The sequence below is a fragment of the Bidens hawaiensis genome, unplaced genomic scaffold, assembly GCF_021521415.1.
Source record: "Bidens hawaiensis isolate Kalapana, Puna unplaced genomic scaffold, B.hawaiensis_p1.1 tig00026173_1, whole genome shotgun sequence".
Classification (NCBI taxonomy): domain Eukaryota; kingdom Viridiplantae; phylum Streptophyta; class Magnoliopsida; order Asterales; family Asteraceae; genus Bidens; species Bidens hawaiensis.
The window spans coordinates 36,235-52,374 of record NW_027494202.1 but is presented as its reverse complement, the minus strand read 5'-3'; the positions used below and the strand labels follow the sequence as shown (position 1 = coordinate 52,374).

The window sequence follows — 16,140 nt, the reverse complement described above, 5'->3', positions numbered from 1 at the left end:
TGGTTGAGCGTACTGGTTTAACTAAAAGGTGAAAATGCAACTGTTATGTCACTTAATAACGCGTAAAGGTTTAATAAAGGTATAATTGTTATTCAATCTTTTTTTTAGGAAAATTGGTGTTAAATATTCTAACCTATCTTTATTGACAAATAATGGTCTCACATTTATTCTTGGCGGGTGACGGTCGTATTTTTTTACCAATGGTCCGTGGTTAAAGGAGTTAACCATTCGTTAATCTGATGCTTATGTGGCATGACTACTTGTCGATAAACATTTATGTGGCAGCGTTACGTGGTAATAGTTATCTGTTTCTTTTTGAGAAAATTGGTTTTAAGTAATTTTAATTATACCCTATTGACAAATAACAATCATAACTAAAGATGTATTTTTTTTCAACAGTCCGCTAGGCGTGCCACGTAAGCAACAGACTAACGGAGTTAACCATATGTTAGTCACGGATCGTTGAAAAAATACACAATTGGTTGGGACCGCCACCAACCAAGTATAAGGTTGAGACTATTATTTTCTAATATGGTATAATTGGGATTGTTTACAACCAATTTTCCTTTTTTGTTTATCAAAATGTGAGTGGGGTAGTTTGATTAATTGCAAAATGTTGTGACCCCACAAAAAATGCAAAATACACATGTAAATATATAGGTTTCTTCTCGAAATGTAGGTTACATTTGCGCTGTTGATAACTATATGATATTTGATGTTTTTTAAATCTTTTGTTTTAATGTCTGATAAATAATGTAATGAAGAGAACAACAAGTCATCAACCCACAGTAAAAAAAATAATCACTCGGTCAGTAATTTTTTTCTTTGAACAACCAATTTATGACCAACAAGCAAACCATACAAGACCAATAGCTCAGCCAACAAAGCCTCACTACCAAGCCAAGAGAAGCCACAAGAACATACTTATTGGGAAAAACAAAAGCACATAATTACAAAAGATCTCTACAACTTGACCTACGGTTTATCAGCAAATACTTCTTGATCAATTTCATCATCTTGTAATAGAATTGTCTCAGATTATTATAAATAACCGCATTTTTTCTATTCCAAAAATTCCAGAGAGTTGCCATAAAAACAACCATAATCGCGTTCTTTTTTTCTTTACTACTATCTTGGGACAAACCAAACTCCAACATTTGTCTAACGAAGCTAAAATTAAGAGGGATTAGGATATTTAGCCAAGTGCACATCTGCCACCAAATAGTTCTAGCAAACATTACAGGAAACAAGCAGATCGTTTGAGGACTCCAACCTGTATCCACAGTCAACCCGTAATTGGTCTTCGAAATAAACTCCACGGATTGCAAGTGCCTCCTTAGACGAAATTCTATTGAGTTTCGCCCACCACCCGAAGTAGACAGAATTTTGGTGTTGTAATAAGTATTCTAAATTTTAAAAAATTGTTGAATGTATGGTATTTTATTTGATACCACATATAACTAATCTCATGCCTGGTCCATACCCAAAGACACATCCCAATCCGACTAAATTTTCTAACTAGATACAACTAAATTTGATGCCCGGTTCATACACGAATACACATTCCAAACCCGCAAAACTTTCTAATAGCTAAACACAACCAAATGCTTGTAAAGTTTAATCCATTGAGAAACAACAAATATCCAAATGATTCAGGTACAACAACTTATAAAGTAAACTCAATTCAGCAGAATTTAATTTAATCCTCTGAGCAAAACTTCAATAATGAAAACCAACATAAATCCAGCCAGTAATCATAGGCGTGACAATTAATTTGAAGATATAACTTATACTCGACACAATGAGCCGCCCGTCTAGTCGTCTAGGATGTCACATATATTTTGTCAACCAAGGTAGCTCCTTGCTGTCTTTCAGTGCAAAACTCACATCATCACTGCCATCAAACCATAAAATTTTTAACTAAATTTTTATAAGTTGTAACAAATAAAAGTTGAGAATATAATAATATAAACAACTTTTGAACTTTTTAAACAAATAATTAAAATAACTAACCTAGGAAAATTGAGCTGCAACTTCTGCAACCTGTGACTTGCTCCTGATTCACAGAGAAGAATTCTGGATTCACCAAGCTTGCACCTGCAATATAATATATATATATATATATATATATATTTTATTTTTAATTTATAAAGACAAGTAAGCAAATTTAATAATTTAATAAAGAGAAATGTGGATTATTACCCAATTCTCAAAAGTGTGTCCCATCCAGGAAATGTTATTCCATTGTTTGTACAGAGACATGAAACAGTTTGTGCTAACTGCATGAACAAAATATATAAACAAAAATTAAACTCAATGCAAGCGAAGATAATACAAATTTTAACTTATTTAGTTTCGAGAAAATCTGACCTTTTCAAAGGTGGTCTCACTCATTCCTGTTTTATAAAGCTCATGCACCATAGCTGCTAAAAAGATCTTACTCAGTTTAGAACAACTCCTCATTACCTGAAAAGAGAAAGAATCAGTATTTAACTAACTATATGACAAAATAACCGTGAATTTGTACAAAAAAGAAATATATTAAACACGTGAAAAATTATGATGAAAATGTTCACTGTCTACCTGAATATGAGGAGCTTGGAACATTTCTTGTATGGCTGCTTCAACTTCAGACATGCCAACAAATGATTTTCCTGCAAACATCAACGGTTTATGAATATTATATAAGCATTATCCTTTACTCATTCACTAAAAATAATAAATTAAAAAAATTTGATTACCTGTTTTTGGAAGCGAGGTAGAACTCTTAACGCAATAGTCTGCAAGTTCAGCTGCACGACGACATATTTCTAGGGCACGGCGTGCATCTCCTGAAACTGCTGCAACCTAAATAAGGATAGTGCATTTCTATTAGTACATGTGGCAATTTCAACCTATTTACATCAAGCGTACACAACCTCCTAACTTGTTTTACTAAATATTATAAACAAAAGTAAAACATGAACAGAGAAGTGTATGCAGGTCAAACAAGCCTGGTCAGAAAAGTGCTTGTGAAAGAACTGAACAAACACAAACAGAGCATATTCGTGTTCCTTCGTTTAACTTTAATCAATCAAACATGAACAATTAACCGGATAGGGGGTACTTGTTCGTTTGTTAACAGTAGAAACGAATGTACACGAGCAAATATAACTGAACACAGATGAAAAAACATAAATGAGCTAAAATAGTTAAAAGTAATGTGAATAACAACGTGTTGCGTCTAAAAACTTATTTAATCTATACTAAGCTGTTATGGATGAAAAAAATGAATGAATTTTTAACAAACGTAAACAAACCTTTCTTGAAGCAAACTCTATAGCTTGTTTCTCAAACGCATCAATTCCTTTAAGACGGCACCCGATGATTTCTTGAAGCTGCAAGTAGTTATAAGGAGCAAAGCAAAGCCTTTGTATACCCATTCGGCTGGAAATTCTAGGAAGCAATTTCTCTGGAAGATCCATGGTATTTGCTATTCCTGTGAAATGATATAATCAAGTCAATTAACAAAAATAAAGTGCTATAATCTAACTTGAGACAAAATGTTTCTATAGGATGCTTACCAATGACAATAAGTTTAGAATTCGGCTTAGTAGGCCAATCAAGAATGTTGTATAAGACCTATGAATAAAAACACAAATTGTAAATTTATAATAATGCAATTAAGTAGTTAAGCCAAGGTAAAATATTTATAAGTCTGAGTAGGTTTTACCGATTGATTTCTAGTTACTAAAAGATCAAGCTCATCAATGAGAAGAATACACGGGCGATCATCATCTTTGCTACTTTTAGCCCCGTTTGAAAACTTGTCATTCAGCAAGTTGAGAGCTTTTTTCCAACTAACCCTATGGCCTGTTAAAGCTTCATAAATAACCTGGAAATATTCATGAATGTTTAGGCAATTATTATAATGTATTCAAAAGAATCAAAACAGTTCAATTGATGTAAATATGTACTCTGTATATATTCTCTGGTGCAGCCAACTTCAGACCATTTATCTCCACAAAAGAGTATGGTTTAACAATTCCAGCATCAACTTCTGACCGAAGGCTCCTCATCACCGCAAGCACACTCATTGTCTGTGAATAAATCCATGTTTAAATACAGGATGCTTTTCATTCTTAAAAAGTATAGTGAATTGTGAAATAAGGATCATGAAGAAAATAATATACGAATAACAAAAGCACACCAAATCAACATAATTCTTTGCTAACTACTAATTTAACACTTTACCTTGCCAGTTCCTGGAACACCATGGATGTAAAGGCAACGTCCTAGACATTGATCATCACATATAGCCCCTTTGATAAATGCAGTTATTTCTTCCATTTCTCTGTGAATAATAAAACACCAGTCAATAAACATGAAATGAAATTCTTGATGCTGGTTTCCTATGAAAACCTCATGTCACTTACTTATTCCTACATGGCAAAGATTTTGGCAAAGTTGCAAGCAGAAGTGTTGCTTTTGCCTTTTCAAGTTCACTCTGCTTGTGGGACCTCACATGCTCAGGAATTCTATTTGTACCTATTTTCTGGAGTCCAAAGGTAAACCCTTTTCTTGAATTCTGCATAATATGAAACGAATCGAGTTCAGTTTCAGTCAAAGCATGCCTAAAAAAACACAAAACAATAAGATTTAAGTATTCTTACTGCAGCTGCTTCACGAGCAGGGGTTGATCCACGTGCAGCTGTGTATCTATCCTCCTCTTCTTCATATTCCATGTCATCAGACAACTCATCATCTGAATCCTCCTCATCACCGCTCCAATCATCATCATGCTTAGCTTCTTCATCCTCCTAACAAATCAGAAAGCAGTCAAGTCTTATGCTATCTTCAAATGAACCATATACAAAAAACATTACTCAGTATCATAAGATACTCACATCTTCATCGTTATCAATCTCTGCAATCCGCTTGAAACTGTGCCAATTGACATCATATTCATACTCACATAGGAACACATCATCACCTTCATTCTCAGCCTTTGCATATTCATTCGGACTCATGACGTAACAATGTCTAAGAACAGTTTCCATCTAAAAAACACACAGATAATTTCAAAGTAAGCAATCAAACATATATAGACATAGCCCATTTACTTTGAATAATTTTATTATGTTCAAGAAAAACAGTTATATGATACTTAAAATGTTCAAATTTCGGGGCCCCCTATATGAGACCATAGTTGTTAATAGCAAATAGCGGACGATAGCGACAAGATACCTATACCCGCAATAGCAATGAAATAGTGAGCGCTATTCTATGTTTAGCGATACACTAGAAAAGCAATTAGAAATATTTTATACGCATATTATATCTAAATACGCTCTTTTCGTGTGTATTTAACATAAAACCTAAAATTCTGCTGCATAATTATCGCTATATTAGGGCGCCACACTCAGACAGTGATAGATCATCGCCTGGCTAAACTATTCGCTATAGCTCTCGCTCTATGAGCGTTATTAACAACTATGACTGAGCCTAGTGTCATACTGTCATTAGGTGGTTCTATGGTTCTATATAAGTCACTATCAGCAAGTTATCAGCCTACAACAGTAAAGATTCAGCACATGCATTACCTCATTATCAGCAAAGTCATTGGTTCTATATAACTCTCTTTTCAGATTATGCGGCTGTCTACCCGCAGCTGTCTCCTCAGGAATCACATACCATCGACCCCGAAACCAGAAGCTACCATCAGTCTCTTTCCATAAACTAAATAACCAAAACATAACCACCACCAATAATCATTATCAAAAGATTAGTTTAAATAAGAATTAATAGTTTTGTAGGAATTGTAGGAAGCCTTAAAATAGGACACACCCTGGCTAAAATAAAACACAACATGTAAATAGGACACTATACGGTTTTTTAACACACTACGGTCTAAACTATCAACTACCTTGCTCCAAATGGCCATATCAATTCCTAAGCTTCTTAAAAAACTATGTATTCTCACAGTAACCCTACCTCATTATCAAATCAATATCAACAAACAGTATGATACCTTTCAATCCTGACCGCCCATAAATCGCTCGAAAGCAAATTCTCCTTCGCCGTCCTGCGCACCTTCTTCCCTTCCGGAGCCTCCGGCAACTTAACATCCTTCCCCAACTTCCTCCCCTCACAATATCCACAAATCCAATCCCCGTCCGGAACCACTCGCAACGGCGGCTTCAAACACCTCAAATGAAACCCTCCCAAACAATCATCACACTCAATCATTACACCTCTTCCAACCTTAAAACACACCCTACACTCCTCAACTTCAGGCTCATCCTCTATACTATCATCCTCTCTCCTCTTCACATACACGTCATCGCCTATCGAAAACTCGCCTCCATCATAACTCACCTTCTTATAATACACTCTCCGTTTAGTTTTAGTACTAGCTTTAATTTTACTTTTACTAACCCTAGCGTTGACTCGGTCAACGGTGCTTACAACTTTACTCTTCCGTTTCTTCGTCTCCGTCCGGTCTGGTGATAACGGCGAGAATGTGTTGCTGACGTCATCCTTAATTAAACCGTTCGATCCGTTTGTCTCGTCTGTTTCGTTTCCGTACAGTTTCTTCCACGGCTTCGAACGGCGCGTTGACTCGGTCAACGTTCTGCTGACGTCATCATCCGAGACTAAATCGTTTGAATCCTTTCCGTACGGTTTATTCTTCTTCTTCGATGAATCGGCGGCGAGCTTCGTATGTGTTTTGCTGACGTCATCATCCTCGATTGAACCGTGTGTTTCGTTTCCGTACGGTTTCTTCTTATTATTAATATTATTATTATTCAACGTGACGGCGGACTTCGAATGCGTTGGTTTCGGATTAATCGGAGAGTTTGCAGGTGGAATCGATTGATCCGGTGAGGAAATGAAGCGTAACGAGCGTCTCGGTGAAGCTAGGGTTTGTGGAGTGAGTGGAATCGGAGTGTTTGGTGGCGATTTGAGTGATGGTTTGAGTGGAGTTTGTCTCAATCTCTTTGTTGGTGTTGTATCCGCCATGGATGGATGGGTGATGTTGCAGAGAGAGAGAGAGAGAGAGAGAGAGAGAGAGAGAGTTTGTAGAGAGAGAAATTGGCGGGAAGATGGGATACTGTTTTGCGCCATTCTTTGAAAAAAGAAGATGGGTTGACCGTTGATCTGTGAAAGATATTGTTTTGTAGTAATTAGTAATTACTAATTAGGATCAACTAGACGGGTGCCCGCGCGATGTAGTGAGTGTTTGAACCTGTTAATCACGTATAAATATAAGTGTTTATGGTTCGGTTAAAACCTTGAAATCGTTTAAACCGGTCATTGGTTTGACTTCTTTTTTCTTTTTTTACTTTCGGTTTGTTGGTCGGTTTCAAAATTTTCAAAACGTAGTGAACGGTTGGTTCGCGGTTTATATCGGCAACCGGCTATATGAAACTAGAGAATACTGTAAATTAACCTAATTGTAGTATGATTCCTTTTGTAATATTTGTTGTTATTATTTCACGTTCTAAATCTTCCATTAATATTTACTATTTATGTGGCTAAAATTATCATTTTTTATTTATGATCATCTCAAGTATCATATTATGTTGGTTGCTAGTTAACATTGACGGTACATTTACATTATTAATTATTTTAAACTAAATTTATTATTAAAGTTTAAACTGTGAAACCAAACCAGAACCAGGCCGTTAGTAACGATTCAGTTTCAACTTTCAATGGTTGAGTTTTGTTTTGGACGACAAAAAATCAGTATTAACGGTTGGACTCACAAGTTTAACTTAAAAACCATCAAAACCGACACTGAACACCCATACGTAACATATTAATTTATTTAAAATGAAAAAAAATTACAACAATATTATATCCAAATTAAAGAGAATAAAATGCTCGTTTTTATGGTGCGATTTGTTTATAAAGATATTAGCGTATGAAAAGACTATATTCGTTTAAAAATCATGGGTGAGAAGTTAGTTTACAAGTTAAATTAAAAACATAATATGGTTAAAGATGAGGGACCAAACTTGTAAGTTGAATAGATTGTGTTTAAAATACATATTTACCCTTACTAACACATGTACATCATGCTTTAAGTGTTGTAAATTACTTAAAAATGAGTGTCTTAATTTACCATGTGTATTATATATAGTATAGATATAGATATTGATGAAATAATTAAATTTTGATTTGTAAAACTTAAAAATGGACAAAACTTTAAAGATTCAGTTTTTAAGAGAGATTCCATATATGGCTAAAACTCATATATGTTTAATTCAAATCATCATATTTCTTGTGTATGGTTTAAACTAATATATTTAGTTTATGATATTTTTAATCTAATTTAATTTATATCAAGATTAAATCTGGTTTTACTTCATTTGTGTTGATTTTTTCATATGTAGGAATTGCAGGTTTGTTCGTCTATGTAATAAATAAAAAAAATGTAAATAATTCTTAGATCAGGTTGATCGGGTTAGTTGCATTAACTTTGGGTACATAGAATTTTGATGTGTTATTTTGGTTTTTAAGTATGGTATAAACTTTAGATGAATCCAAGTATTAATGGTTCTAACAATTTTCTATATAATTAATTTAATGTTTTATTTTTTTATTAATGGCAATCAATTTAATGTTCTAACAATGAATTTTAATATGATCAATTCAAGCATTAATGGTTTTGATACTGTGGATTAATCAATATCAAACTTTTGATATTATTTTTGGTTTTAAGTTAGTTTCAAATTAATGGGTGAATTAGTCACTATGTTTTGTTAAAAATTACTATTTAAGTTATATGGTTTAGAGTTTGCAATTTCAGTCTTTAATCTTTTTAACTATTAGACTAAAATCGCTATTTACTCTTTTTTAATTAATAAATCAATATTAAAATTTAAATTTTGATATTGAGTGTTAACATTGAGTCGTCCATTATAGACTTTGATACTGGAACATTGGTTAAAGAATTTTAATTGGTCCTTTTTAATGGGCAAGTATAAAATTTAAAGTTAAAATGATGGGTAAATATGAAATTTTAAAGTTTTATAAAATTAAGGGTAGAATTATCATTCTAAAATGTTCATTTTGAATAAGATGGTCAAGGTTTTGTCCATAATCATCACAAATTCCCCAAATGTTCATAATCAATATCGTCGGATCCTCCCTTAAACTTTGTCAGACTCGCTTATTTTAAACCAATAGCTACTTGCCACGTGTCATACATATCGTCAGACGCTCATATATACCGTCGACCTTACATATATACCGTTGGAAGACGGTATATATCGTTGGCCTTGCATATATACGTCGGCCATGCAAAAATTTAAGAAATGATTTAAAAAAGTAAATTCTTTTACAAAAGAAGTTATTAAGTTAGGATCCGGCGGTATATTTGTGAGGGCGACATTATATACCATCTTCCAACAGTATATAAGTAAGGCCGACGGTATATACCACACGTGACAAATAACTACTAGTTTAAAATAAGTGATTTTAAAGAAGTTTAAGGGATGAGTCAAAGTTATTGGTAATGAACATTTGATGAATATACAATGATGATAGATAAAAACTTAACCACATTATTTAAAATGGACATTTAGGGGATTTTCCCTTATTTAATTGTTTTCAGTCAAATGAAAAAAAAAATTAACTTGTTTTTTTAGAAAACGTGTATAAAATTTTAAGTTTGGGTTAGATATATATGATATTGCATAAGCTTGTAGTGGTATATATGACCTTATCTTATTTCCAACCACTTGTATGTCTTTCATAGTTTTGTGACTAAACTCACAAGCTTTAAACAAAAGGAATGCTTAGAATAATCATTTTTTTATTTCAATAATTTCATAAGTACAGTTGCTCAAACTAAGTTCAATAATATGTGCAATAGAGGTAGCTAAAATTTGAGGAGAAGCAACAAAAGGCAACGACGATGGTAAGATACGTGGTCAACATGGCAACGAGGGATGGCAATGCTGAGGGTAACAACATCAGTTGTAGCGAGCGACAATGGTGGCCAGATGGTAGTAACTTGAAAAGTTTTTATTTTTTTTGTAATACATATAAGTATATAACTATATTGAATGTGATATTTTTTAAGCATATTGAAGAAACACTAACCGGACCCCGGGCAGATTACTGGTAACCTGGGGGTTAGATAGATGTTTCCCACGAGGGGTTAGACCCAGAGAAGATGGTTCTTCTGATAACCTGCAAAACAGACACCGTGAGCTTGTCACTGAGAAGGGGGGGGTTCCTCCTTGTGACCACCCTCCGGCGTGAGAATCAGACTAGATTGCTCTTTAAATATAAGTGTATATTAAGAGATTGCTAGAGCAGATATCAGGTATAATATGATGATACGAGATAAGATTAGATGATCATACCATTTGTGGTATTTATAGCCGAAGGTAGGTTTCCAAGGAGGTGTGGCCGGCTGCAACAGTGTTCCTGTTCCACCAACAGTGGCCTACGCACGTGCCCTGCTGGTAGTTGGTGGGTAGGCAGCGGCTGATAGTGACCAGGCCTGCTGTGTACTATTCCTTTTCCACCAACTGCTACGCACGTGGTATGGCAGTAGTTGGTGAGTAGGCAGCGGCTAATAGTGACACAGCACAGGAGCATGCTGCTCGCCATACTGTTGTCAATAAGCTGTCGTATCTTTAGTCAGATCTTTTTCCCATACCTCGTCAGGTACAGTACAGAAGATCTTCCCGTATCGTACGGACTGGCTTATTTGGGCGGGAGTATTCCCCCTCCCGCCCTTGTGCGGGATTGTTCCCGGCTTTGCTCATTCCCTCAGGTGACACTGAGTGATTGAGAGCTAAGTGCCTTGTGCGTGTAGCCTTGCTGCGCGGGTGGCCTTCCCTGAAGGCTTGTATCCGAGGCTGCGGGGACAGGCGGAGTCCTTCACCATTGGGAGGCATTTCCTGCGGGAACAGCTTGCGTACTGCGCGTAAGGACGTCACGTCTCTGAGCATGGTTGGTCCTGCGGATCCAGTTGGTTTCTGCGCAGACGTTCCTCTTCAAGGTGAGTCTTGCGGGTCCAACTGGGCTCTGCTGGGACCTACCTCTTCAAGTCCCCCCAGTCCAATGTTCTTCTCATGAGTGTTTAATAAAGTGAGGTGAACTTTTGGACTTAAGCAAAGGGTTTTGAAAAGGGTTTTTTAAGGTTTTCCATGGGGATTCCTCCCGCGGAAGTCCTTGTCACTTGCAGAAATTCCCGAGTTTCCTGCTTGGTCTTTGGGTATGATGCGGGTAGGTCTGTAACCTCCTCGCAAGTCAGGAGCGTTGAGTCCCACTTGTGTGGATTCTCCATGAGGTTTTGGTAGTTTTGAACATAGTGATCAATTATGTTAAAACCACCAATTCCATCCTGGAGCTTCAAACAACGTAGTTCTCGACGTTCCCGCTATGCGGGGATGTTATTTCCGTTTCCGCAAGCATTGCCCAGAAGATCCTTCTTGGTTTCAATTCCCAGCGGAGCGCTAGGTATGTGAAGGGTTTTGCCTTAACACTGTACCCGCTCTCGTCTTACGGTTACTTTACTTCCAAGGTATTCCTGGCGTCAATTCCCTGCGGGTGCTAGGTATGTGAAGGGTTTTGCCTTTACACTGTACCCGCACCCGTCTTATAGTTACTTGGTTGCCGAGGTATACTTGGCTTCAATTCCCTGCGGGTGCTAGGTATGTGAAGGGTTTTGCCTTAACACTGTACCCGCATCCGTCTTACGGTTACTTGTTTGCCAAGGTTTACTTGGCTTCAATTCCCTGCGGGTGCTAGGTATGTGAAGGGTTTTGCCTTAACACTGTACCCGCATCCGTCTTACGGTTACTTGTTTGCCAAGGTTTACTTGGCTTCAATTCCCTGCGGGTGCTAGGTATGTGAAGGGTTTTGCCTTAACACTGTACCCGCATCCGTCTTACGGTTACTTGTTTGCCAAGGTTTACTTGGCTTCAATTCCCTGCGGGTGCTAGGTATGTGAAGGGTTTTGCCTTAACACTGTACCCGCATCCGTCTTACGGTTACTTGTTTGCCAAGGTTTACTTGGCTTCAATTCCCTGCGGGTGCTAGGTATGTGAAGGGTTTTGCCTTAACACTGTACCCGCATCCGTCTTACGGTTACTTGTTTGCCAAGGTTTACTTGGCTTCAATTCCCTGCGGGTGCTAGGTATGTGAAGGGTTTTGCCTTAACACTGTACCCGCATCCGTCTTACGGTTACTTGTTTGCCAAGGTTTACTTGGCTTCAATTCCCTGCGGGTGCTAGGTATGTGAAGGGTTTTGCCTTAACACTGTACCCGCATCCGTCTTACGGTTACTTGTTTGCCAAGGTTTACTTGGCTTCAATTCCCTGCGGGTGCTAGGTATGTGAAGGGTTTTGCCTTAACACTGTACCTGCATCCGTCTGACGGTTACTTGTTTGCCAAGGTAAGGGGTATTTTCCCGCTTTTTGATATTTTTGAATTTTGAATTTTGAAATTCGAAGAGTTGGTGGAAAGATAAGAACAGTCCAAACCTCTGAAACGTCGTGCGACGGTTTCTTCTGACTGTGTCAGGACGTGCAGGAAGTTATGGTGACGTGACAGTACATGGTCATTCCAGACGCTTTTTCAGGCGCGTGGGCGCGATTTTTCGGGCGCGTGGCCTTGAAATTAATGGTATGCATCCTGTCAACAGCTGTTGCCAGCTTGCTTTTTGCCACGTGTCATAGTTTCATTGCACCTTCGTTTTCTCTCTCTTCCGCATTAATTTCATCGCATTAATTGCGATTAGTATATAAAGGGGGAGAGGGTTCTTTGTAATCCACACTTTCACTCTTCTCTTCATCTTCTTAGCGATTTCCGGCGAATACTCACCTTTTCAGGCAAGCATTCTCCCGAAATCGTTTTCTTCTTCTTTTACAAGATGTCTCGTGATCTCGAATCTTCAGCCGATGACAAGAGTACTGCTGGCGAGTGCCAGTGTGCTCTGCCTGGCGATCTGTATCGGTACGTCGTCAGGAAGTTCATGCTCGAGTCTCTCGAGCCTGAGTTTCCTGAACCCCACCAGACGGTGTACGATGCCCCCAGAGGCAAGATCGGGGTTTATGCTGCATTCTTTGTCTATGGGAATCTTAGGTTCCCATTGACAAAGTTTGTTTACCGTGTCCTTGAGAGGCACGGCGTTCATTTGACCGAGTTGCACCCCATGGCGATCGCCAAGATTCGCCACTTCGAGTGGGTGTGCCGGATTTTGGGCATTGAGCCCTATGTTGACCGCCTGATGACCTTCTACACTTGGAGGTGCATCCAGGGGTGGTATACCCTGATAACCCGAATCAAGGGTTTGAAGATTTGCGCGACCGAGCGCAGTCTTCGCGCGTGGAAGCGGGAGTTCTTCTTCATCTCCGCTCGCGCCATCCCCCTTGCCATGAAGTTTAAGAACGGGTAAGTACTTCCCAGCCTTCACGCCTCCAACCACGAGGAGGCGGAATGGTTCTCGAAGATATCTAGGATCCAATCTCCGGTTTACCGGTTTGCGGAGTCCGGGATGGTGATGCTGGGGATGAGCCGGGTGTGGAAGGCTGCCGATGCGCAAAAGATCCCAATCGTCCTCGAATACGGTTCGAACTCTGTTCCTTACGGTATGCTTTGTTTCTTTTTGTTGATTTTGAATTTCTTCTAACTTCTTTCCTGTTTATTTCAGAGGGGAACGACTTGCAGTCGCTCCTAAACCCGCGGGAGGCTGACGGTCCCGCTCGGATGGGTACTTGCGCTCTAGACGAGAACGAGTTGCCCATCCTAGAACAAACGGCGGATCGGTTCGTGGAGGTCTATCCGCTAGGCCATGAGATCCTTAGCGCCCGTCGGCCAGGTAAGGCGCTATTCGACCCTCGACCCCTCAATGTTGAAACCTCTGCTGGAATTCCTCTAATCGTATGTTCTGATGAGGAATCCGCAGATGGTCCTCCGTTGGTGCGGAAGAAGAAGGCTGCCGGCGGGAAGGGGAAGGAGAAGGTGGCCTCCACTGCCGATCCAGCGCCTCGGTCTGATTCGGAGACCGAGAGCGAAGAGGTGGCGGGGAATCCCGGTGGTGATAAGACCACCGCTCCGGAGGTTGCGACTGTCACCTCCGGAGAGCCCAAGAAGACGACGGTGAGCGGCGCAAAGAGGCCGGCTCCATCGGGTTTGTCCCCGCCTCTCCGTACCTTTAGGCTCAAGAAAACCCGTAAGTACAACTTCCTTTAGCTTTTATCTTCATAGCTTAATATCAGATAACACTTATCTTCTTTGTGCAGGCGTGGATGTTGACGCATTCCAGGGTGGAGCGCAGAGTGGTACCTCCCCGCCAATGACGGTAGGCCCGGTCAGCCTACCTGAGGCGACGACCCAGGCGCCTGCGCCTGCTTCCGCTGGTTCAGTTGCTCACTCCTTTAAGCCGACTGTTCCAGCTGTGATGACGTCACCGCCGGCTGTGAGTGCTATTTTTACAGCATCTTTCACTGAGCCGGCAGTAACTTTTGCTGCGGACTCCGCGGCGGCGACCGCGGCGGCTGCTACCATGCCCCCGTCATCGGCAAAGACGGCCGATCCATCAAGTACGCATGGGGCTTCTCGCCAATTTCTGCCACCTTCCCATCTGCCTGACCTCTTGGATGGATTTCCCTTGGGTTCAGGTGATGGGTTCGGCGGCTATCGGCCTGTTATTGACCCTACAGGTGCGTAGGGTTCTTTTGGCCCATTTTATATATATATTTTCTTTATCATCTTTTCCTAACTGCTTTATGTTTTTTGCAGTGTCGGATTCCAATGAAGTGTATGTTCGACGATGGAACATTCGCCGAGGAACAACCCTTCGCACCCCTGTGGAGTGCGTGGAGTGGGCTCGTCACGCTGCTCCTAGTGGTGCGTTGGGGGAAGCCATGGCTAGCTACCAGGAGGGTAGGCTTAGCAATGAGCTTCGGGTTCTCCTGGCCCGGATGCAGCCGCGCGTCGAGCTGCTTTGTCGTGAAAACGACAAGTTAAAAGCAGCTCGCGTTAAAGAAGTAGCTCAGGCGCGGGCTGTCCGGGAGGAGAACCAAAAACTTTCCGCATTGGCTGCGGAAAAGGAGAAGGCCTTCAAGGCCCTCGAGGTTGAAGTTCAGGCTCGACTTGAGGCCCATTCCAAGGCTGCCCAAGCTGTTAATGAACAGCTTCGGCTGGCTAAGGAAACTGCAAGGAACGCAACCGAGAGGGCCACCAAGGCTGAAGCTGTTGCTGAGCCTCTACGCGTGGAGAATGAAGAGCTTAAAGCCAAATTAGAGGCTCTCCAGCAGGCTCATGATGCCTTGGCGATGGAAGACGCCAAAAAGCTCCAGGAGATCTTGGACCAGAGGGGGGTGCTTGACCATACTGAGCGGAAGCTAAAGGGCGTCGAAGAGGCTGCGGCTAAAGAAGTGTTGCTTGCCAACCTCAACAAGAGTGAAGCCGATCGCGCCCGTAACGAAGCTCAAGCTGCCCTCCAAGAAGCCCTGGTTGCCAAGGAATGGCTTCTTCGAGAAGCGTTGTCTCAGGTAAGCTTTTCTTGTCTTTACGCTTTTCTTTGTAAATAGAAAAGGTTTTTGACACTTGTATATTTTCTTTTGTAGGTTGTGCATCGAGTCTTTGCTGAGACGTCGTATGACGATGCTATGAGCGCAGCCCTCAACGCTTCTCACGAGGATGGGGAAAAGGTCGGCTTCCTGCTTGGTCTAGGGTTCGTTGAGAAAGGCATCCCGCCTTCCAACTTCCCTTTGTACAATGTTGATACTGAATCTGTTTACGACCAAGCAGTGAATCAGTACGCCGCCTTCCCGCATCCGGTGGTGGAGAAGGTGAATGAAGTTGCTGCTGCTGATGATGGGCTAGCTATCCTTAAGGCTTTCTTTGAACTGCCACGCTCTACAGACGGTGCTGGTCCAAGTGGAAGTGGCCCTGAAGCCTGATCCTGAAGATCCCTTCCCACTGGTAGGATAGATTTAGCTTGTATAGATTTATTTTCCTGTAGGCGGGTAGTTACCCGGCCATTCTTGTAATGAATCATTGTGAAATATAAATCTTTGTGCGGGTAAGACCGCTTCTTTTATTGGATTCCTTGCTTTATAAACGTTATATGACTTGCATACTTTAGTTTAAGTTAGCAATTTTCCAAGTGTAGAATAAGTTAACCTT

At 40.1% G+C, this 16,140-nt stretch overlaps 1 protein-coding gene and 1 non-coding gene across 2 annotated transcripts; both read right to left on the bottom strand.

The window, feature by feature from the left end:
- Nucleotides 1-1,568: 1,568 nt before the first annotated feature.
- On the bottom strand, nt 1,569-7,133 carry LOC143572911 (origin of replication complex subunit 1B-like). Its single transcript, XM_077057937.1, has 16 exons — nt 6,011-7,133; nt 5,583-5,718; nt 4,887-5,039; nt 4,653-4,799; nt 4,416-4,567; nt 4,234-4,333; nt 3,957-4,079; nt 3,713-3,874; nt 3,564-3,621; nt 3,300-3,478; nt 2,742-2,847; nt 2,584-2,654; nt 2,371-2,466; nt 2,203-2,279; nt 2,014-2,097; nt 1,569-1,894 (listed from the first exon to the last, which is right to left on the bottom strand). Exons 1-16 carry the CDS (start codon nt 7,105-7,107, stop codon nt 1,831-1,833), a joined length of 2,805 nt encoding a protein of 934 aa, XP_076914052.1. The 5' UTR covers nt 7,108-7,133; the 3' UTR covers nt 1,569-1,830.
- LOC143572924 (small nucleolar RNA snoR28) lies at nt 4,902-4,979 on the bottom strand. Its single transcript, XR_013142336.1, has one exon. It is a non-coding gene; the product is annotated as a small nucleolar RNA snoR28 (small nucleolar RNA).
- Nucleotides 7,134-16,140: the final 9,007 nt, after the last annotated feature.

Excerpts from the sequence above, each read along its gene's own strand:
- LOC143572911 (XM_077057937.1), bottom strand. The coding sequence starts at position 7,107 with ATGGCGCAAAACAGTATCCCATCTTCCCGCCAATTTCTCTCTCTACAA. Across the intron at positions 2,655-2,741 it reads TACCTCGCTTCCAAAAACAG|GAAAATCATTTGTTGGCATG; the intron begins GTAATCAAATTT and ends TGATGTTTGCAG. Across the intron at positions 2,467-2,583 it reads TCCAAGCTCCTCATATTCAG|GTAATGAGGAGTTGTTCTAA; the intron begins GTAGACAGTGAA and ends TTCTCTTTTCAG.